This window comes from Coturnix japonica, chromosome 3, assembly GCF_054131305.1.
Source record: "Coturnix japonica strain WE chromosome 3, WE-NBRP24, whole genome shotgun sequence".
Taxonomy (NCBI): Eukaryota; Metazoa; Chordata; class Aves; order Galliformes; family Phasianidae; genus Coturnix; species Coturnix japonica.
Window position 1 is genome coordinate 8,088,189 of NC_140665.1, and position 21,702 is coordinate 8,109,890.

Sequence of the window (21,702 nt, forward strand, 5' to 3'; positions counted from 1 at the left end):
CACTTTGCAGACTATGAAACTTCAAGGCTGGGCAGCTTTCAGATTTACCGTGAAGTTTCACTCTCCTTATATTCTTAAGTAACACTTCAGTGATCCTAATGTTGAGTAGCCTTTTCTTTAGGGAGGCTCTGGAAAGAAATTAAAGCGCACCTTTCCTAAGTGTAAGGAACTGAAAATGACACTTGATGTAAAGGAAGTCATTCTGTTTATCTTGTGTGACCCTCAGCTTTGAAGGAGTTTAAATATTACTGTGTTATCAGTAAGATTCACAGCTCAGACTGACCAAAATGAAAGCTGTATCTGTTACATATTCAGTAGAATAGAATAAAATCAGTAAATGGTGTTGTGAATACCATATATCAAGTTCAAGAACTGTAGCTGAGAGTAGCTTTAGGCTGGTCCTCTAAACCAGCTCACACATGGTTCAGAGCCACCCCATGGAATTGCCATTGCTTTGGAACTTCTTAGGAAGAGGAGGGTATTCAGTGCTCAGCTGTGACAAACTACTGGAAATTAACTTCATAACTACAATAATACCTCAATCCCTCATGCAGAAGGAACTTAGACAACAAAGAAGATGCATTCATGTGCATCATACAGGTATCAGAGAAGAGCCATTGAGTGTGTATGTATCCCATCAGAGTGGAAAAAAAAACCTCACAATACATCTTAATTATTAGAACACACCATTTCTACACACACTCTGGATTTTCATTTTAATTATTCATAAAAGCAGCAAACAGTTTGAATTTGCTGTAACAGTCTCATTTTGCTTCCACTACATTTGGGATGGACCTGTGACTTTTCAGGTCCTGGATTCTAAGAAGCATTTCTTACTGAATGCCTTTCTGCTGGATCTCTGACTACCCTTTCCATGGCAGAGAAAAACAGACAGTCAAGTTCTTGCTGAAAGAAACAGCATCCTATGAGAAGAAAAGTACCCTGCTGGATATTTAAAATGCTGAAGTCACAGGTAACATGCGTGCTTAGGATTTATTTTCAGCTCACAAGGAAAATGACAAAACTCTGGTCAGAGCGATCTTCAGAGCCCTTGACCCATTACGCAGTAATCAACCTTAATCTAATTATACTGATTATGCAGAATTGCTGGTCAGACTGAAATACAGTATTATCTTACTGAGAAGTTCTACTGTATTTTACAGCAGCTCAAAGCATGGAGAGAAATAGTAAATGTCAGGAATTTTTTTAAGACCACTAGATACACTGCTGCATGTTACGAACCTGTTCCAACCACATTAAAGTGGGTGCAGAAAATGCTTCTGTTTGCGTGACACAAATGTGTGTCCCAGGCCATACGGCTTTGTTTGTTGAGGTAGAAACCTTCATGCAGTCAATAACAACCTGCTGACAGGCACTTCTGACCTCCTCTTCCACCTGTACACGAACGGAAGGTCATGCATTTCTTTGCAATTAAAAATGGAGAGTCATGATAAAATGTTTCCCGGCCTTGTTAATGACTGAAATCTGTTGTTGGCTGAAAAACCAGACCAAGAATAACCTTTGAACAGAAGAATCGCTCGTGAGAAGAGTTAAACGCTTCAAAACACACAGAACTATTACCACAGTCAGTTATTTCTTAGATCTTCCTTTTCCAATGCTGGTGCATGTCAGAAGTTTGTATGTGTATACATGTGCCAGGTTTTGTCACTTGCAGTTTCCCAAGGCCAGATGTTTTGCCCTTTTGTCTTACAGTATTGCTTTTCCAGGAAGGAATGGTAAATGGAGAAGTGAGAGGTCATGAGAGAAATGGCTTATTTTGTTCTACCAGTCTCCGAGTTATCTTTAGCTGTGTAGCCTCCTACCAGAAGATTTCTTCTGTTCAGATAGTAACAACCACAGTAACCATAATAACTTACTACTTATTTGAGAGGATTTCCATTTTTGCCACATACACAGAACAAGTGGAAGAACAACCAACATGCTTATGTCTGTAGTGGTCAATGAATTTCACCACTTTGCACATACGGTTTCTAAGCATCTTGTACCTTTATTGGCACCGCTTCGGGCTCCATGGTTAGGACTTCCCATGCTACCTTTCTTGCCTTGTTGATTGTCTGCTTCAAAATAAAAAGGACAGGGATTTTTCTTTTTCAGTGTATTGATTCATTTATTTCATTAACTTCTTCAGGGCTGCAAAACATGGTGCCAGAAACAATTAGAATACAAAGCACATAGATTCAAATCAAAACAGAATTCACCTTGCCCTAGGTCATCTTCCCTTAATGCGTATTTCTTTACTTTGTTTGCTTTCCTTAGAACCATTTTCACATCTATTTTACCTTTAACTGAAGCACAGTGAAGTCACTAAAGTATATAATGTTTGTCAGAAACCTCATCAATAAGTAATTGCAAACAAAACCACTCCAATTAGAGTTTTATTTTTTCACCTCCTATTCAAAAGTCAAATTTAATGCCGCCAATCACACTGAAGAATATTGCTGGGGAGAAGATGAGAATGTTCATGTGCTAAATTAGGTGCCAAAGGCATCTACTGTACAAACATACTGATACCAGCAAACAGCTTAATTAAACATTTTATGTAAGGACAAAGCACTTTCCTAAGTGCATGTTAAATGATGCACACAAAACCCCCCACATCTGCTAGAACATACTCGTTCTTCCTGGGGCAAAAGAACAGTGACAGTGAAAACATATGTGCCAGGAACATGAGACTGATGTACATAGCCTCAGGTTGTGCTGGGGGAGATTCAAGTCGGATGTTAGGAAATACTGCTTCTCGGAAATGAATGGGCTGCCCAGGGAGGTGGTGGAGTCACCAACCCTGGAGGGGTTCAAGGAATGTTTATATGTTGTGCTGAGGGACATGATCTAATGAGAACTATTGGTGATAGGTGGACAGTTGGACTGGATGATCTCAGAGGTCTTTTCCAACCTTGTTGATTCCATGATTCTATGACAAACAGGATGCGGAACTTTATAATGTTTGCACAATGAGCCAAAACACACATGAGAAGACAGTGCTTCGTAGATAGCTTTTCCCTTATTTTACATACAGATTCTTTTGGAAGCACAGCCTTGCTGTCATAAAACAGACTGCCGTGCCTCTTCTCTTTGTATTGTAAATATCTTGTAGCTGGTTGGTCAAGAAGCAGGTCTTGATTGAGTTCTCAGACAAAAGAAACGTGCTACTCTTAAATCCTCTGGTTACTGACTTCAGGCTGCTTCTCTCTGGAGAAGTCACATAGAAGATGAAGTGCATGCAAGCACAAAATCTGAGTGAGCAAGCTAAGAGTCATACAGCATAGCCTGACAAACTAATGCTTCAGAGCTGCCTCACAGCCATCATAAGCTCTGCTCCATCTTCTCTAAACAAAAACAACAGCTTAAGTATTTGTGAACCGCACAAATATAGAAGCCTTAAGAAGTCACAGTTTGAGCTTGAGTTCCTGTGGAGAAATCTAAAAAGCAACACAGGAGAACATTATAGTATTTTCTGCATTTTAAATGCATTAAATGTAATGCAAAGAGACAGACAGCAATAGGTATGTCAAGATTCAATCAGAACTGCTAACCGAACTGATTTTCTCCTGGACTTAAGGCTTTTTTCAAAGCCATTTTTGATCCAGAGGAAAATGCTTCAATTAGACCCTCAAGATGCAATCTAACAACGTGTTCATGGATTGACAGACTATGTTCAGATTTGGACTATATTTTTACTGTGACTATTTATGACTCCTGTTCTATAAACATAAAACAATCATTGATAAGCTTAATTTTATACTTAGCACGTTAGGGTAAGAGATAACTTCAAAGTACCATTACTAAAGTAATAGAAATAATGGATTTGCATATTTTCTCCCCAGTACTCATAGTAAAAGTAAGTCAAATTGTAGCTACTGGTGCAAGAATTCTTCCACTAAAGAGACTGAAGGAAAGATGCTTTGGGCTCTTTGTGATTTGCTGCATTATGAATATGAGTGGAACCTATTGGAGGTGAAAAGAACTGGGTACTGACATAAAGAATTCAGTGGAATGCAGAGACTGGAAAGGCCTGTCACATTTGTTCATCAGTGACCCAAGAGTATGTCAAAATGTCTTCCAAAGCAACGTGTACAGAGAAGACAGAAAATTAAGCAGTAGCTGCTGCAGGAGAGCATTTCCTCCTCTACCTTCCATGCTATCAACAACAAAAAAGCCCCAAAACACTAAGAGCTCCCCTGAGATCTGAAAGCAGAACACAATACTTGGCAGGGAGAATGATTTTGATTACAGCGGACAGAATTCCCTCATAATTACTCCAGCAATTTTCAGAAACGCTTTAAATGTTATGCAACAAATTAAAAGTGAAAAGTAAGATCACCTGCGCTGAAAGTATAAGCAGATTTTTCTCACTGTGTGTTAGAAACATTTCAGCTGATACCAGTAGAGGCAAGTATACTGTTAGCATAAGCAAGAAAACATGTTTTTGGCACGTGATACAACTCACCTATGTGCACTAATATGTGCCCAGATGTGGCATCACACTCTCCATTACCTGACACTTCTGGCATCCATGCAGCCAGCTGGAAGGGCTGCCTTCATCATGGCTTTGGTGGGGATGCTAAGGGAAGAAACGACTGCAGTGAAGGTGCAATACACTCCTCATAAAGCGACTTATTTTCTAGAGACAGTAGTTGCTCAGCATTGCAAGATGTGGAAAGGGCTTTAGAAAAAGACTGTAGAAAAATGGCATTGTTTTCTATTGGTGTAAACAGAGCTAACATAAGTTGGTCTAACATAAGTGACTGCTGGCAGCTACTGAGCAAACTTAAAATGATGCTGTTCCTATATAGCAGACTGAGCAGAAGAGGTGAACATACTGTACAATCTTGTAAGTCTGAGTTAGTAATCAAACTATGCCAACCATCAAACCTGAAGGGGCTGTTCTACAGGAGGCAAGCAGTACCTTTATGCTACAAATGGTATACCATAAAACCGACTGTAGAAATGGAAGCACTGGTGGGCTACCTAAAGGAGTTACGTGCACCACATCAGGTATGGCTCTGTAGTGAAGACAGCATAGAATTGTTATCTCTCTTGAGATTATACTAAATTAATTGTGCTGTATCTATGTGCAGATAAAATCTCATTAAGGTCTACAACAGATATTCTTAAGCAAGAACAAGAATAGTGCGTGAGGCAACCAGGATGGTGACAGTACTTGTTCCTCACTTGGAACAAAAAAGCAGAAATGACGGGTAAATGCATTTGAAATAGGCGTTTGGGTTATAAAAACAAACTGCTTGCCTGTGAAAGCAACCCAACTTCCCAGCCACGCAGCAGCAGCAAAGCATCAGGAGGGGAATACATTTAAACGCCAGGAGAGCACTTCAGCCTTTCAGCCACGTCGTGGGGGCGGATAGTGACTGAAGTTAAAGGCAAGAAGGCGGACTCGGAGTTGGTTAAAGCAGCTCACTCACCCGCAATGCCGGATGAGGCTGTGAGGGACCGTGAGCTCCGCGCCCGCCCTGTCCCTCATCTCGTCTCACCTCATCCCGCTGCACACGCAGTCCGTTTGGCGATCGCGGCTCTGCGTGAAGCGCTGACCTCACGCCAGGCCTCGTTTCCAGTCTATCTGTTAATGCCGCGCCCCTCCCCTGAAGCCATGATCTGATTACGGCCACAGGCCATTACAGCGGCCCTCTGCCCCCCGCAGCCCCGCTCCCCTCCTCGCACTGCGGGCCCGTGACGCCGGTTGCCGTGGCAAGGCGCGCGCGCTCTCCCCGCCCGACCCCAATCCCAACCCCGGCGGTTCCGCCGGGCGGCCCGACCATGGCGGCGGAGGAGGAGGAGGCCGACGTGGAGTGGGTGGTGGACAGCATCGCCGGGTTCCTGCGCGGGCCCGCATGGTCCGTCCCCGTGCTGGAGTTCATGGAGCAGAAGTGCGAGGGTGAGCGGCGCGTTATGCGGCCCTTCCCGGCGGAGAAGGAGCCGGGTTGGCGGGCGGGGGGTGCTGTGGGAGCAGGAGGCACCGCGCCGCTGAGGTAGGCCGGCACTCAGCGCTGAGGGGCTGAAGGCATCGTTCTGTGGTACGAGGAATAAAATGCGGCTTTCCGGGTCGCGTCTGATAAACCGCCGTGCTTGAGCTACTCCCTCATTCCAATCGGCTGTATCTTAAGAACGGGGCGTTTATTAAGTAGGAGGACGGTATGAAGGGAAACAAAGACGTATTAGCAGCTGCTTTAAGTGGTAAGAGGCTGGGAAAGCTGTCAGTGGTTTGGGGGAAGGCAGCTCATCAGCTGTATGGGCCGTTCTTTGTCATCCCAAAGCCACAGCATCCTGGGTGGGGTGGGCCAGGCATGCTCTGCTCAAGCAGGTGTCAGACGAGCACACGTGTAGAAAACCCCCGGTGATGATGAAGTTATATTATAAAATAAAAACCCGTTAACAGTCACCTATCCTGAGTTATTCAGCATGAAATAGAAGGAGTGCTTTCTTTAAGGAGAATCATTTAAGCCTTCATCAGTGCACCTCAGTGTTGACACACGGACATTGACACGAAGGCTTCCTGGTGCTGTCACCTTGTGCTGTGCAGCAACTCGTGCTGCTATGAACCTGAGAGTTGTTTCCACTCTTTGTGAGCTCTGAAGCAAGATGACTGTGGGAGCTCACACCTTTCCCTGGTACAGCGGTAAATGAGAAGGCTGGGTAAAGTTACCAGAGTCTGCCACGAGGAAGCAACAGAGAAAGCGTGGATGGAGTTTTTGCCTCAATATCTGCTCAGACCTCATGGCATTCAGGTGTTTTGATTGCCACAAAAGTGGGATAGGTGGGAGCTGCCTCTCTTGTTTTAGGAATCAGGGTGTGCATTATCCCTCTTTGTAGCAATGATCTCTCCTTAGAAGGTTGAGTGGAATTTACTGGCAGTAAGAAGATTTATGGAACCTCTGTACATTTCCATGTAGCGTGAAGCAGGCTTATATAATGGCCCCCTGCCGGTTTGTTGCTGTGTAAGAAATTAGAAGAGCAAAGAAGAGAAATGGGAACAAATGGTCTTCCAGGGTTTCATTGGACAACTCCCAGCAGCTGCTGAGAGAAAAGAAAAGGCTGAGGAAGTGTTGCTGCAGCGTCAGGGTTGCTAAGAAGCACAGCTGAAGAAATGCAAACTTTTAATTGCAGTCCTGTGTTTGTTTGCTTTTCCGTTCGATAAAGGTGCTCATTCCACCACTGCTACTGGAAGTGTTTTGTCAGGACTCAGACTCACATTTTCCTACATGGAGAAATAAAACAAAAGCAACTGTCGGCTTTCCAGATTCTATCTGTTGAAAAGCAAGCTTCCTTGTGTTATTTAGAGGGCCAGAACTCTGATTAGATTCTTGTTTGCTGTAGGTTGTAATAAATTGATGCTAGCAATTAGGAACAGCCATCTCACATCACATCGAGGTTCTGACTGATGCCTCAGTGTTGTGGCAGCTGGAAAATGATCTTTCCAAGAGTCACTCTGAATTTTTGACGGAGTTGCACTAATTCTGTCACACAAATAGCATCACCACTGCAGATATCGTATGTTCACCAATTTGTAAGACAGAATTCCCATTCTTTGAATGACTTCAAAGCATGCAAATGGGAAGTGTCCAAGGTGGAGTGGCTAATCTTGAGGGGAACTGATGATGTCTTAACTCCTAAGCCTCTGCTTTAATTGCTGGGTTTTATATTACTTGTGTTCATGCTGACATGATAAAAATGCAAATTGTAAGTGTAAAACCCCCACTCTTCCATTTCTCTTTCCTTCTGCTGCTTCTATTCTATGGTACAGAGATTGTTAGCTTGGGATTTCCAGTCAAGAGTTGTTAATGCTAGTCTATATGAATAATAATAGTGTCTGCTGCGTGGATTCCCATTTTCGTCTGGACCAGGGTAGATAACAATTTAGCAAATAACAGTAAATCACCAGCACCAGATCTTCTTGCGGCTCTCTCTTAATTGTTTTGCAAGCAGGATCTCTCTCTCCTGTGTCACACTGACTTGATAAGCAAACGGCATTTAAAATAAAGGTTCAGGTCATTAGCACAGCCTTCATTTAAACGTATGCAGAGACAAATAACCCGATTCAATGTCATCTGCTGTATTAGAACAACCTCACGCAAGTTCTCATGGTAGCTCTTACATTAAGTCTTACTTCTTAATGCATCTATCTGCTGAATCCTCAGCTTGCTTAGAGATCGCTTCTGTTGTGAAGATGCATTTTTTAGTATTAAATTAAAAGTCTTAAAAAATTACCACAAGTACATGTCTTAGCCTGAATGTGTGAAAAATAAGTTTTTATTATAGATCATGTCTTAACTTGTCACATGATTAAATGTATGAACTTTTAAAGATCAGTTTTACTCTAAATTATTTTGTGGCGCTGGTATTGGATGTACTGGTACTTGTGACACTGACTCGGAGATGTTTGTTTTTCAGTATTTGATGATGAAGAAGAAAGCAAGCTGTCTTACACAGAAATTTATCAGGAATACCAAGCGCTGGTGAGTGTTATTCACTATTAGTGGTAGATTTCTAAGAAATAATATGCTGACAGAAATAATAATAATAATAATAATAATAATAATAATAATAATAATAATATTTCTAGTTGTGTTATATTTGTTATTCAGAATTTTCTAATGTTGCATGCCATAAATATTTAGGTATCCTTTGAGCCATAGTCATCTTTGCATTTTTGGCTTAAACACAGAAATGCAGGAATGTTATTTTTTCTTACACAGTTACCTATTTTTCCTTAATGTTAGTGCACTGGCTAGCTAGAACACTGTTTATAAGCTGGAGAGTCTTCACATGTTATGCAAAGTTAAAATGACAAACAGCACAATGTTAGAAAACATGTAAAACTTGTTTCCTTATGAGACCAGTAAACCTATTGAATTATTTCAAGTATCAGAACAAAATACAGAATTTTTTTGGAGCATGCTGAAAATAACTTACAAATCAATGCATACAGTTTTCTAAAGTGTTTCCTTATGACAAGACTTGGTAGTACTCGATGTCAGGAACCATGAGTGGAATGAATATAGGCCAGCAGTGATTTCTGCTGTGGTCCTGAAGCATATTGGATACAAAGACTGGCAGAAAGAAAGTCTTTTTACATAACAAGTACAGATGTTGAGTAATATCAGCTGGGAGTCTGGAGAGAAGGTGGAGAGGTGAGGTCCCTGGAAGTTGTAGAGGTTCAGTTAAGCAATAACCAGTTTCAGCAACAAAAATCAGCGTTGGTTTACAACGGATTATAGAAGCAAATAAGCCAGAAGTATTGGAGAAATCAGTTATGTTATTGCAGTGGTTTCTCTGTGAGTTTTTAAAAAACACAGTTGCAGCAAGAAAGAAGATACACCATGATTCATAGGGAAAAATCTCTTAGAAAGTAAGGTTTATATTTCTTACAGGTTGAAAAATTATTAGAAGGTTATCTTACAGAAGTTGGCATTACTGAAGAGAAATTTCAGGAAGCTTTTTCATCTCCTCTTGCAAAGACTCACACTTCTCAGGTATATTTTCCTTTGCTAAGGAATGCATAGATTTAATTTTTTAGCTTTGTCTTTCCACAGATGCATGTTTGAACATGCAAACAGATACACATTTGAAAAGCTTTCTTTTTAAAACTTCCATGTTCTAAAACCTAATGTATCTGTTTATATTATCAACTTTGACCGGCAAAATGTGTGTCTTTAAAACAGCAGCAGGTACTTGTGTGGAGTCGCTCTTTTGAGATTTGTCATCCATGCTTTGTACTATCTAAACCAAACCCCTAAGCTTAAAGGTATGCCCGCCACCTTTATTTGCAGATTTGTTAGCTTTATGGTAGCCTTCAGCCTGTTTATAGTAGCAGAAAAACTTGAAGATTAAAAAAAACAGACATAAAAGCAAAATATGTTTTCTTCCAATTTTGTAAAAAATAAACAGTAAAATCTATAAGACAGAGATTACCCTGAGAAGACAAGGCATGATTCTGCACTGCTTAACCTGCTGAAGGTTATCTTTAGGAACTGTCTCAGGTATATGGGGCAGAGAAGTGGGAGCTTCTCCTGCCAGTGTCAAGTTTGCTTTGTTGAAATATCTCCTCTAGCAAGATTTGTCAGAGTGCACATTCCTTGCTCAAGCTTACAGATTTGTTCTAGAAATCAACAAACTGTGATTGTAAACTTACACTGGGTAACCCTCCAGGCTTTGTGATAATATTGTAGCCATGATGATGCAAGGAAATAAACCCTCAAATTGTTTTCTTGCCTGTAAACTCTACTTGCACAGCTAGAAAAAATAGACAGATAAAAGAATGAAATTTGATATAATTTCAAGCAAACTGAGAAGGTTTCGATTTCTGTAGCTTAATTAATTTGCGTGTATCTTCCTTCCCACAGGCCATTTTGCAAACAGTACTGGCAGCAGAAGATTTTAGACTCTTTAAAAAAATGATGGTACAGAAAAATATGGAAATGCAGTTGCAAGCCATTAGAGTCATGAAAGAAAGAAATGGTAAGAAGTAGTAATGTGAGGTTTCTTTCTTTCTTTTTTTTCTTTTAAAAGACTGTGTAATACAGTTAGAAATGAAAACAGAATGCTGGTCTAGTTGAAGTTAAGGGAGAACAGTGAGCTGGTTTTAATGGGACCAGGATTTCAATATTTAGTTTTTGGATTATATTCTCAGACACAGCAATTCATTATCCTCTTTAAAGTAGCAGATTGTGAACTCTATAAGATTTTGTGTGAAACTTGGTCTGTTTTTTGCTAGAGAATTTTATTGAGTGTTAATTGCATCAGCTCATCAGGAGCGATAGTGCCAATAGCTGAGCTGTGCTATTTGCAGAGTGGTGTTGGTGTACTGTCTCTCATGCCTACCACACTGTGAAAAAATCTATGGACAGAGCAGAAATTTGGTCTCTGTCATTGTAATAGATCAGTGCTGTTAGGAAAACGTTTTACACCCAACTCTACTGCTCTGTTGATGTTTCTAGAAGTATTTTTATCCTATCCTTCATTTAATCCATGTCTTCAGTGTTATTACTTTGCTTTGTCTTACCGTGTACTTGTTTTTTCCAGAGAATAACTCTTAAATTTTAAGCTTGATGCAATACCTAGATTAGAAAATGGTTTGAATAACCATGGTTGATTTGTAGCCTGCAGGAAATACCATATAACAATCAATGCAGACTAAGCCTAATATTTTGCCCTCAGATATCAAAACATTTTTGTTTCAGAAACTTGTGCCTTTTTGTAACTTGATGCTGAGGATGCGGAATCTTTTTTGTAAACAGTTTACAATAAGGAAAAATTAGGTATATTTTTTAGTTTCTCTCCTTTACCAACAAGATTTATTTCTTATCTTTGGCTGAAGACTAATGCCAACGGAGTACAAAACAACATCCTTTAGAGTAATGCATACTTTTATATTTTTGGTAGGTGTGTTGCCTGACTGTTTGACAGAGGGTTCTGATGTATTCAGTGAAATTGAACAAGAAGAAATGAAAGTACTCAGGGAGGTTTTAAGGTAAAATAAGAAAACAGTCCTACTTTCCACCTTCCTTTAAAAGCAAAGGATATAGGATCTAATGCTTCTAGCCTTTTCTAAGAAACTGCTTTAAGATAGTATCAGAAAAATGAATTATACTAGACAGTGGATGTGATCAAAGGTATCTGAAGACATAAGAATTACCACTCTGCCATGATGGAACCATCTTAGTGATTTGTGGAATGATGTTCAACTTTAAAAGCCCCACTGGTTCTATTCTCCTCTGAATCACAAGGCAGAGCTGTGTTCAGTGACTCTGGTCAACAGAAGCACACTAGCTATAAGCTGTTCTGCGAGCACCCTAAACCCAGGTCTGGAGATATATGACCAACACTGCTTAAAGCAGCTTTATTACTCCTTAACAAGAGTACCATACTTCGTTCTGTGTCCTTTAAAACCTTGGAATGGCAAACTCTGCTTCTGCAGTAGTCTTTATTAGTTTCCACAGCTGCCTCCTTAGCTGTCTTTAATGACTCTGATTGTGATCTAAGATGCATGAGGACTGATACAACTTCTATAGATTCTCCTCCACTCCCAGTTCACCCATGTATAAAGACTCATGAACAAATAATAACATATTAACCCATTTGGGTTATATTAAATTATTTTGCCCTCTGTGTTCTGGAAGTACTTTTTCTTTAGCTGTCCAGAACATGCTGCTGTCACCACTGCTGAAACACATCATCAAGCACCTCACTGTGCTAATATCCAGTGCCTGGTCTCCGTAAACACTGAACAAGCATCTACAAATGTCAATGGGTGCAATTTTTTTTTTCTGCATAAAGGAATCTAACAACACACCTTCAGACGCTTCAGACAGCCACAAAGATTTTTAGGAGCACTGAACACAGGATCTTGTTCATTTCCAGTGAAAATGCTTAGTTAATAGTGATTGTGTTGAAAAATATTGTTTTGTAGCTAAGAATTTACTCTTATCAAATTGTGTCATTGGGCTCCATTGTATCTGTTGTCATTTCTATGGACATAAATAGGAGACTCTGCTTTCAGAGTGACCTGTGTATTCTGGACACTTAAACACATTCACATTATCCAACAATTGATTTGATAGTCCCCAACTATGTAAGCAGTGCTAAACTTCCATAAAAGTCATTGGTATTAAAGTCTCAACTTATGTCCCGTATTACAGGAAATCTAAGGAGGAATATGAAATAGAGCAAGAAAGGAGAAGGACAGAAGAAGTGAGTATCTTATCTTTCTAGATGGTTTATGCTGAGAATTGAGAAATACTTTGAATATTCTTGTCCCAGGCATCAACGGTATCTCTCCAAGCCAGCACATGCCACCCTAAGCAAATAAGAGCTCTATCAATAAGGCCTTCAATTTGAAGGGTCTGTTCTGTTTACATTTTTCTTGATGGTATAATTGACATTAATACCATGTATAATGCCAGTATCCACCAGTCATTTGGTGCAGCTCATAAACATATTCCTTTAGTATTTGAATTGTAAGATTCTGGCAATGGCTATCAGCCTTTCAGATTTAGAGAACATCTGAATTATCAATTTTGTCAAGATCAAAGAAACTTCAAAGTGTAAGCTTCTTAGTGACTACAGCATTCCTAATCTTTCAGGAATGTTAAGAATTGCTTCATAGACAGTATAGTTATTCATTAAGTCAGCCCAGCCCTGCCAAAACTTAATCACCAGGAGCTAGAAATCCCTTCCAACTTAAACCATCACTCAGGTAACTGAATGTAAGTGGGGACTGACTGAACTGCCAGTTGTTAAGCAACTGAGAAGCAGATTGAAGTCTGAGTAAGGCTTCTCTGAGGAAGCAGCAGTGAAAATGTGTCAGTATACCTCCCCTTCAGCAGGAGCATATAGTTCAAGTATAGGAAAAAAAAACCAAAATTGGAGGCTGTTTATAAAGGGAGGGAACAGAATTGCTTTTCTGTTCTTCTCCATCATAGGAAATTGAGCCTAGCAGATTTGAAAAGAGAAAGCATTGTCTGTTTCTTCAGCCTGATTGACAGAGGAAGCTACCTGGAGACCAAATGTAACTACTGTAGAGGTTTCCACTTTATTTCCAAGCTTACTCCTTAGTTCAAACCCATGACACATGCAGGTGATAGTCATGCTAGTGAAATTCCACCAAAGTAACCTCTCCTACTGACACTGCAGAAAAATGGTGAAAAAACACATTGTTTCCTATGTTACAGCGATGCATTACAGGAAATGAGTCACCTATTTTTACAAATCTAGAAGCTCTTTGTCTAATTTTAACAACTGATGTTCTATCTCAGGTAAAGGCTTATCCAAATCCATACAGACCAGCCAGGAATATCAGTATTCCTGATAGAAAACCCAGATTACAGTAGGGTCTCATTTTTCAGCCTAGCCACTGAACTGTTTATTCTTGGAATAGAAATGCATGCATGGGGCTGTAATATCTCATGAAATGCACTTTATGGTTTACAACACCTATTTAGTAGTTCTTTTTTTTTTTTAAAGACATACTTCCCAGTGTATGTAATTCTGTCAACCAAACTACTTAATTATTGGAAGACTGTTCTGCATATTTCATAACAATAAAACTTGGCACTTCAGCTTTATTTACTCAAAGGTGGAATTCCTAAATCTTTCTATCCATAGAAAACTGTAGTAAAGAACACATGAAAAATGCAATTTAAACTTGCCTTACCATGACTGATCCTGTTGGGATGCCTTCTGCCACTTCTTTCAGTTGCAAGACCAGACCTTAAGAGTTTAATAATGCAAAACTTATTTGGAAGGCATTGGCAGGAAGTCTGGCTACAGAATTACTTCAAATTCACTCAGTACATCAGTTTAACTCAACAGAAAAGCATGAATGAGAGCTAATGAATATTATAGACATTTTCTGGTCAGCTTCCAGCTTCTTCAGAGGTGGATTGTATTGTCAAGATTTCTCAGACAAGCATAGAGGTAAAGCAGTATCAGAAATCATCCAACCTGTTACTTCCATTCAGGTGATTATGTTTATTTCTGTGCTAACTTCAGTATATTCTCCTAAGTTCTTTTACTGTATGACATGTTTTTATGGTAGGTGAAGGTCTGTTTGAAAGTCACAAGCAAAGCACGGAAAAAAGACCCAGACGCCCTAGTTACCCATTTGTAGCTGGGAAACAAAATGTCAATTTATCTGATGTTCTTGATTTTGGTTGTTGAGTAGAGAATAAGTTTTGAGCTAAAACAAAGAAGCTCATTTATAACTATAAGCTAGCACAAACACTCCTGTCAGGTAAAGCAAAATGAGTATTTTGCCTTCTTCACTTGACAATGCAGTATACATAGTGTAAACAACATCATTTTAATTAGGAGTTTTTAGGAGTTTCCTGTGTATCAGTAGTTTAATAGCTGGAATACAGCAGTAGGAATTGTAATGCTTGGTTTTGTTTGCTGTTTCAATTTAAGGCATGTGCTAAAAGCAAGTCACCAGCTGTGACCAGTATTCCAGGAGATTCAAGAGAAACTGTGGAAGTTAAGGAGTCTACTGATGGAGCTGATGGTTCTGAAGAAACTCCAAAATTATCATTAGGTAATTTTATGGGGAAGTTCAATACTGAATGTACAGCATACACACACAGGTGATCCTCAAAAGCAGGCATTGTATCTCAGTGGGATTTACTATTAAAGAGAGTTTGTGAAGGATTTATAGCTTGATATTCTCCAATAACATAGTTCCAGCTTGTTTCTTAAAGTCTGCGCTGTCCTTAGTTATTTTTCCATGTGTCTATTCCTTGTCTTTGTATGCATTCACACTAAGTTTTCATATCACAGACACTTGAGCTGGATACTTTTAGCCTTGGTAGTACCTGTAGGGCACTTTCCATTTTATGGCTGTTAATACACAAAGTCATTGTAGGACCCTCAGTTATTTAAAACTGCATTGGTGTCCTTCACGTTAGGAAATGTAAATGAAAAAAGTGTCACCTTTTAAAATATCTCTTTTTTCCCCATCTCATCTTTTGTGCCTTTCTTGAAAAGTTTTGTTACAGTTGTTTAAACTCTGATTCTCTACTTTCCACTCTTGTACAAATGCAGAAGACTTGCAGGTATGCTTGTATTCTTCTCTGATTCCTCTTATTTTTGCGTAGTTATGCCACCTTTCAGTGGCACCATTAGATTACAGATCTGCAGGACTTAACCCTGTATTTGAGAGACAGGGGATCTTGGAGCCTGGAAGTCAAAACTCATTTGCTGAGCCTACTCAACTGAAGCTGAGCATTTCTATGCTCCTTAAACTCCAAATAAGAGACAAGTCTACAAACAGCTCTTTGAGAATCTTCTTGCTTTGTCAAACTGGCATCATGTGACAACATACCTGTCCCAAGAGGCTACTATGAAAGTTTGTCACAGCTTACCTTCCAGTATAACCTCTTAGAAAAGCCGATACTGAGGGCAGAAATCATGGAGAGTGCATACCATTCATCTTCTTCCAGACTATTCTCATACAGAACTGAGGACTGCCTTTCAGGTCAGTCTCTTAATACCTAACTCCAAAGCATGGGGTCCCATCTAAAACTCCATCTTGGATAACAGGGTCATAACTTCAGCCTGAATCTCTTCTGCACAGTACCACACAACACTGGGAAAAGGCAAAGCACTTTGTGCCTCTCTATTTTCTCTTCGGTGTGGTTGGTCCCAGACCCTCACTGTCTACCAGACCTACTCTCAGATCCTGGCTGTATTCTCACTTGAAGAGTTACCTTATTGCAGAATAGAGTAGCTTGCATTTCTTATCTGAGGGAGGTATCCCATACCAAGGGAGCATCAGCTGCCTTGGCAATGTGACCCCTTACACAAAACAGTCCTCAGTCAGGGAAAAATAGCCTCCCCCCCACCCCTATATAAAGGTAAGTTCATAATAATAGTCACACACAGCACCTTGGAGTGCAGGTGATCTTTTCAGCATTCCTGAAGAACACCTCCCTTTCTTGATACCTGCAATTGTGTTTGCACCCAGCACAGATAAGTATGCAGCATCTGCTAGAGTGACCCAGGGTGCTTGTCTTTTGAGAAGACTAAAGTAATTGCCCATATCAAGAACAGCGTTGCTTAGTCACCCACAGTATGAATGTACATACAGACAAATTCTCAAAGGAAAAAACAGATTATATGCCAGTAACTTACAGTTCTTTGGGACATTGCTTATTTGCACATTTGCTGTCGACCCTCCTTCACTTGTCTTCTTAGTGTCTCTTCAGATTCATGGGTTAAGTGAAACTGTGGGTCCTATGATCACATCCTACAGGTACTGCTAGGATATAAACATCTCCAGCTTGAGTATTTGCTGTATGGAAAGCAACAGCATAAATGCATATACACACAACACGTTTCAAAGAACTACTTCCTGGTAAGTAGTTTTCCTTGTTTGTGGTGTTGGTTCTGGGGTAGGTTTTTGGCATGCAACGTATGTTCTTCAGGTCTTTTTTTCCCCCCTCCTCTGCTTTTTAAAGAAGGCAGCCCTGGTGTGAGGACATTTTCCTAGTATTTTTAGCTCTCACTGTAACTCTAAGTAATTTTATTTATCACAAAAAGATAGACATACTTCACTGAAACACAAAATCTTTATTTTACATTTCTTTCCTATCTTGTTTTCTGTACTTCAAGCATTCTTTCACCTTTGCCTTTCCTGCTGTTTTTTTTTTTTTCCAGTTATTGTTGTTTTCTGTACTAAAGAAATCAGCAGCATTGAAGGACTAAACTATTCCATGCTTTCACTTAAAACAACAGCAACTTCCTACAACAAAAAACCCACAAACAATTGAGTGAACAACTGTTTGCTCTGCATTAGTGTCAGTGAAGCAAGGTTTTGCCATCTCTTACTGTGCTTTGGTAGAGGCCAGGGAAACTGCTCATACTTTAATACTCAAGCCAATTATTTCTAAACGCTACTGAAAAATACTGTAGTGCATGACTGTAGAATTATAATTAGCTGCATTCATTTGCACAACTCAACTCAGAGATCACAGATACACTCAAAATGACTGTTTTATTTAAACAGCTCTAAGACCCTCCATTTTTAATAAAAATATAGTAGGGGCAGCAGCTTACCTTACTCAGAAATAGCCATAGGTAAGTTCAGGAGAAGTCCTGGTAAAGTTCTGGAAACATAGTCTGCTCTGTAGCCTAATGACTGGAAAACTGACTCTAGTCTCAGCAACCATCTTAAACACACAGTGGAGTTCTATGGAATTGCAAGGCAAAATTATCCTTTGTATCTGCTGATATGAAAAGCACAGCTGGGATTAGTAGAGGGTTTATTTGTTAACACAGGCAGCATTTGTCAAATAAAAACCAGCCAGAACTAAGCAGGGTAGCATGCAGGACAGCTGCCTTGCATGAGGTGAGGGGAGCTGATTGAGGAGGGAAGACATTGGGATCACCTGAGGCTTGCTGGAGCCTCCCTGTCCAGAGCTCTCCTGGCAGCCCCCAGCCAGCCCACCTTGGGCTCTGAGCTCAGCTGGGGTCAGGCATGAAGCCAGCTTCCAATTTATCCTCACCTAGAGGCACGATCAAGTGGAAAGGTTGATCAAGATGAAACTGAAAGCTAAACCAGCACCCTTTTACTTGGAGCTGGATGAAGTTTGTTGTGTGGGCTGCTGATTACTGACTCCTAATTAACACAGAAAGTGAAAGTACAATCATACTATAAACAGCCCACCGGAATACTGCATGTGAAATTACATTCCAAACTGTAGCAGTGGGGCAGATCAATATGATAGGAGGATCAGCACAATAGAAAAGTGCCATAATGGAAGATTGCTTACCCATATCAAGAAATTCCAGGTTCACAGGGGAAAGCTTTGCTAAGGAAGGATCTCCAGCAAGAGAAGAGAAGGAAGAGAGGAAACAGTTTATTTTTTATTTGATGTGTTACTGTTTTCTTTTTCTTTTTTTTTTTTTTTTTTTTTTAATGTGAAATTGCTGTTTAGAGGAATCTCGGAAATCTGCAGTCCGCCCATTACAGAGAGGTCCAGAGAGCTTACCTCAGCCTGCCAAAGGGAAGGAAGACACAAAGAAAAGAGCATCTGGAAAATGTGCAGAAAATGCAGCACAGAAAACTGTAACAGAAGGACAAGTGAGTTTAAAACAACCAGCAATGCCTTCTGCCCCAAAACGTAAACTAGAATGACAGAAAGTCATAATATTGTTTTTTATTATTGTAATGCATTTCATAATGCAAGCACTGTTTATGGTATGCAGCACTTTAATTGCATGAAGATCAACACTCCATTTTTAAGAGTAGAATCCTAGAACTTAGTGTTCAGCCTTTAACCTTGTGGTAAGTTCTGAGTAAGACAGCTGTGGTTTGAAGTTTTCACTTGGCTTCTTCAAAGAATACATAAATTAATTATGTTATGTGTATTATTTCCCAATGTACTTCAAGAACATCCAGAGTACTCCAGAACTCGATGAGCAGCAGCTGAAACAACGGGAGGACTACCTTAAGAAAAAACGAGATATGCTAATAGCTGCAAAGAAAGAGTCAAGAAATAATATATTACCACCCCCAAGCACAGACCAGAAGGAAGAGGAACCATCTCCCAAAGAGGTAAAGGGTTCTTAAAACCCTTAAATACTTAAAATCATCCTGATTGCTTTCTAACAGCCAGGCAGTTTCAGTGAAGGTTTAGCTGATTGTTGTAGCAGTATTAAAGGAGCAAGTGGTGGGAGCAGTGGAATTATTTTCAAGTCACTGTTTTTGCAGATGAGTACAAGCTAAAAGTTTTAATGTTTAAGATAACATTTCACCTCTGTATTGTCAAATCCTGTTGATTAAGTTTATGAACTGTTAAGAGTGCTGGCTTTCTTCTAATCCTTTGACCAACTGTTTGGGATTCCTTAAATCCCTGGGACATTTTTTTCCAGCTAAGACAGGAAAATAAATTATTTTTTGAAGTCCTATTTTATGTAGAAAAACTTACTTAGTTTTCTTGATCTCAGAGGGGTTTTGCTTCTTTTTTTAAATAAATAAATTTTCAGTTAACAAATCAGCCACTGGAGTAGAAGTGATGTGATAATGCAATTTAGAATGACAAGGCACTCTGAGGAATAGATGCTGCTGTCATCTATCCAGCTGCTTCCAATACAAGCATTAGATGCTGCTGTCATCTATCCAGCTGCCTCCGATACAAGCAAATACTTGTGGAAGAATAAGAACTATAGGAAAGGGAATAGTAAACTTGTAGAGATACAAGAGAGATTCCATTCTTTGTGGTGTTTTTGTCCCACATACAAACAAAATGATCACTCCCCCAACAATGTTGGTTGATAGCTATAAAGAGTGTCCTCTGTTCAGATGCATCAAGGGCAGGGAGAGCTCTGTGGGATAGTTCTGCACCTCAGAAGGAAGATTTAATTGTGACTGTAATAATAAGACCATGTCCTCAAGAGATCCTCATCCCATTATTCTAGTTGGTAAAAAAAATGCAGCAGCACCAGGCTGGGTTGCAGCGTGTTTCTACTGTTTCAGCAGGTCATCCTGTCACTACAAAACCATCCTGGTTCCATCTGCAGTAATGGCTGAAGCACTTATCACAGTGCTGACCTTACAATCAGAAGATCTCTCCTAAAGAGGGCTTTGTCCTTGTGAGTGTAGTGCAAGGAGGTGAAACCGGTGATGGTAACAGTAAGTTCTGAGTGCAAGGAGAAACAGCGGTGATAACAACAGAGCCACTCTTGTATTAAATCCTACTTCCATGTGCTGCTTTTCAGTCTGTTAGGCAAATGCCGTGTATAAAACACAGTCTTCTGGGCAGTGCAGGGAGATAAACTCTTTCCAGTGGAAAAGGAGGCAGACTTACATAAGGTCATCCACGCTGCAGGATCTGCTTCCCAAGAAATGAAGGAACTTTTTCCATCATTCTGGGTTGCAAACGAGTTTGAAGGAGTGGGCATGCAGCATCAGGTTTGAAAGTGATGCTGTTTGGCTGTTCCTTGTTAGGAGAAAAGTTCTCTGCCAGCACTGTCTGCTGTGGCTCACCTGCCTGGGTAGCAGTAAGTGTTAGAAGCCACAATAGGTATTAGGAAGTCATGCAGTTTATTTATTGCAGTATTTTTGTTTTCCATTTTGTTTGTAGGAAATTTCAGAAGAGAAGCAAAAATTACTGCAGAAGAGGAAAGTGCTCGCAGAAAAACTAAAAGAAGAAGTTATTAACAAGCGGTAGTTTTGAGAAGCTCATTGCAGATCTCTCCAGAGCACAGGCATCTTTTAGAATGAATTACATAACCAATAACGGAACGGGTTTGTTTTCAAGTATCTCACACTTGTTTTTATAGAACTTTCAGACAACTCATTCTGTACTTTGTATAACATGTTTGAAGTTATGCTGAAATACATAAAAAATGGATTTTCCAGAATGCTGGAAACTCACTGATTTTCACTGGAATGTGCTCAACAACGAGGCAGCTTCACAGCATCTGCCAGTCAAAAATACAATAAAAGCAAACACGTGTCTGTTAAAATAATAGCTACAAATGTGAACGAACAGATTTGAATAAAATAACCTAAAACCTAGAATATCAGAAATAAACTGCTGTTTTGGGCTGTAATGGATTCTGAGTTCACATGGATGTGCTACTGTGACTGTCTTGTATTTGAAGAAGCAGCTCATGCAACATGAAGGGAGAAGAGCTGGAGGATACACCACTGTACTCACCTTCCAGGCAGTTTACCCATACCTTAAATTCAGGTTTGCTGTGAATAAGTTAAAGAACAAAGCAAAAGCTTCCTGTGCCAAGTAAGAGCTAGGAACATCACCAGAGCAATTTGGTTCCAAAGTCAAGTCTTCAAACAAGTAATTTACCAGTTTGTCTATGGCAAACTTAAAATGGAGCACGGGAGAGGGTGACCTTAGCGCATTGTTGTGGGTGGGCTGCGCCACAAAGCAAAATGAAGGGTGCTTGCTATGCCCAAACCAAAAAGAAGGGATTTTTTCTGGAGTGAAATGTAGAAGGAATGGAGCTGGCTGTGTGGAAATCCATAAGCGACAGACATTGCTGGATAGAAACTGAGAAGGAATGAGTTGCTGGACAGAAATCCAAATGAAAGGGGGCTTGCTTGTACAAAAACCAGAAGTAATTGGACTTGCTGTGCCAAAAGCCTGAAGGAAGGAGTCTTGTAGGGTAGAAAGCCAGAAGGAAGGGAGATTTCTGACCCTAAACCAGAAGGAA

General features: G+C 40.0%; 1 protein-coding gene and 1 long non-coding RNA gene across 10 annotated transcripts; one reads left to right on the forward strand and one right to left on the reverse strand.

Moving 5' to 3' along the window:
- Positions 1 to 1,423: 1,423 nt before the first annotated feature.
- LOC107310829 (uncharacterized) lies at positions 1,424 to 5,650 on the reverse strand. Of its 8 annotated transcripts, none has more exons than XR_014944387.1 (3): positions 5,442 to 5,581; positions 4,469 to 4,582; positions 1,424 to 2,075 (listed from the first exon to the last, which is right to left on the reverse strand). It is a non-coding gene; the product is annotated as an uncharacterized LOC107310829 (long non-coding RNA). The 8 variants fall into 8 exon arrangements; XR_014944388.1 differs by lacking the exon at positions 1,424 to 2,075 and adding an exon at positions 2,102 to 3,440 and having other exon boundaries at positions 4,517 to 4,582; positions 5,511 to 5,650; XR_014944383.1 differs by lacking the exon at positions 1,424 to 2,075 and adding an exon at positions 2,102 to 3,440 and having other exon boundaries at positions 5,511 to 5,650.
- On the forward strand, positions 5,629 to 21,081 carry CFAP36 (cilia and flagella associated protein 36). Of its 2 annotated transcripts, XM_015856833.3 has the most exons (10): positions 5,629 to 5,911; positions 8,425 to 8,489; positions 9,405 to 9,506; positions 10,377 to 10,491; positions 11,416 to 11,503; positions 12,672 to 12,723; positions 14,938 to 15,061; positions 18,462 to 18,607; positions 18,917 to 19,081; positions 20,610 to 21,081. In XM_015856833.3, exons 1-10 carry the CDS (start codon positions 5,794 to 5,796, stop codon positions 20,694 to 20,696), a joined length of 1,062 nt encoding a protein of 353 aa, XP_015712319.1. In that variant the 5' UTR covers positions 5,629 to 5,793; the 3' UTR covers positions 20,697 to 21,081. The 2 variants fall into 2 exon arrangements, with proteins under 2 accessions (XP_015712319.1, XP_015712320.1); XM_015856834.3 differs by lacking the exon at positions 9,405 to 9,506.
- The last annotated feature ends 621 nt before the right edge of the window (positions 21,082 to 21,702 follow it).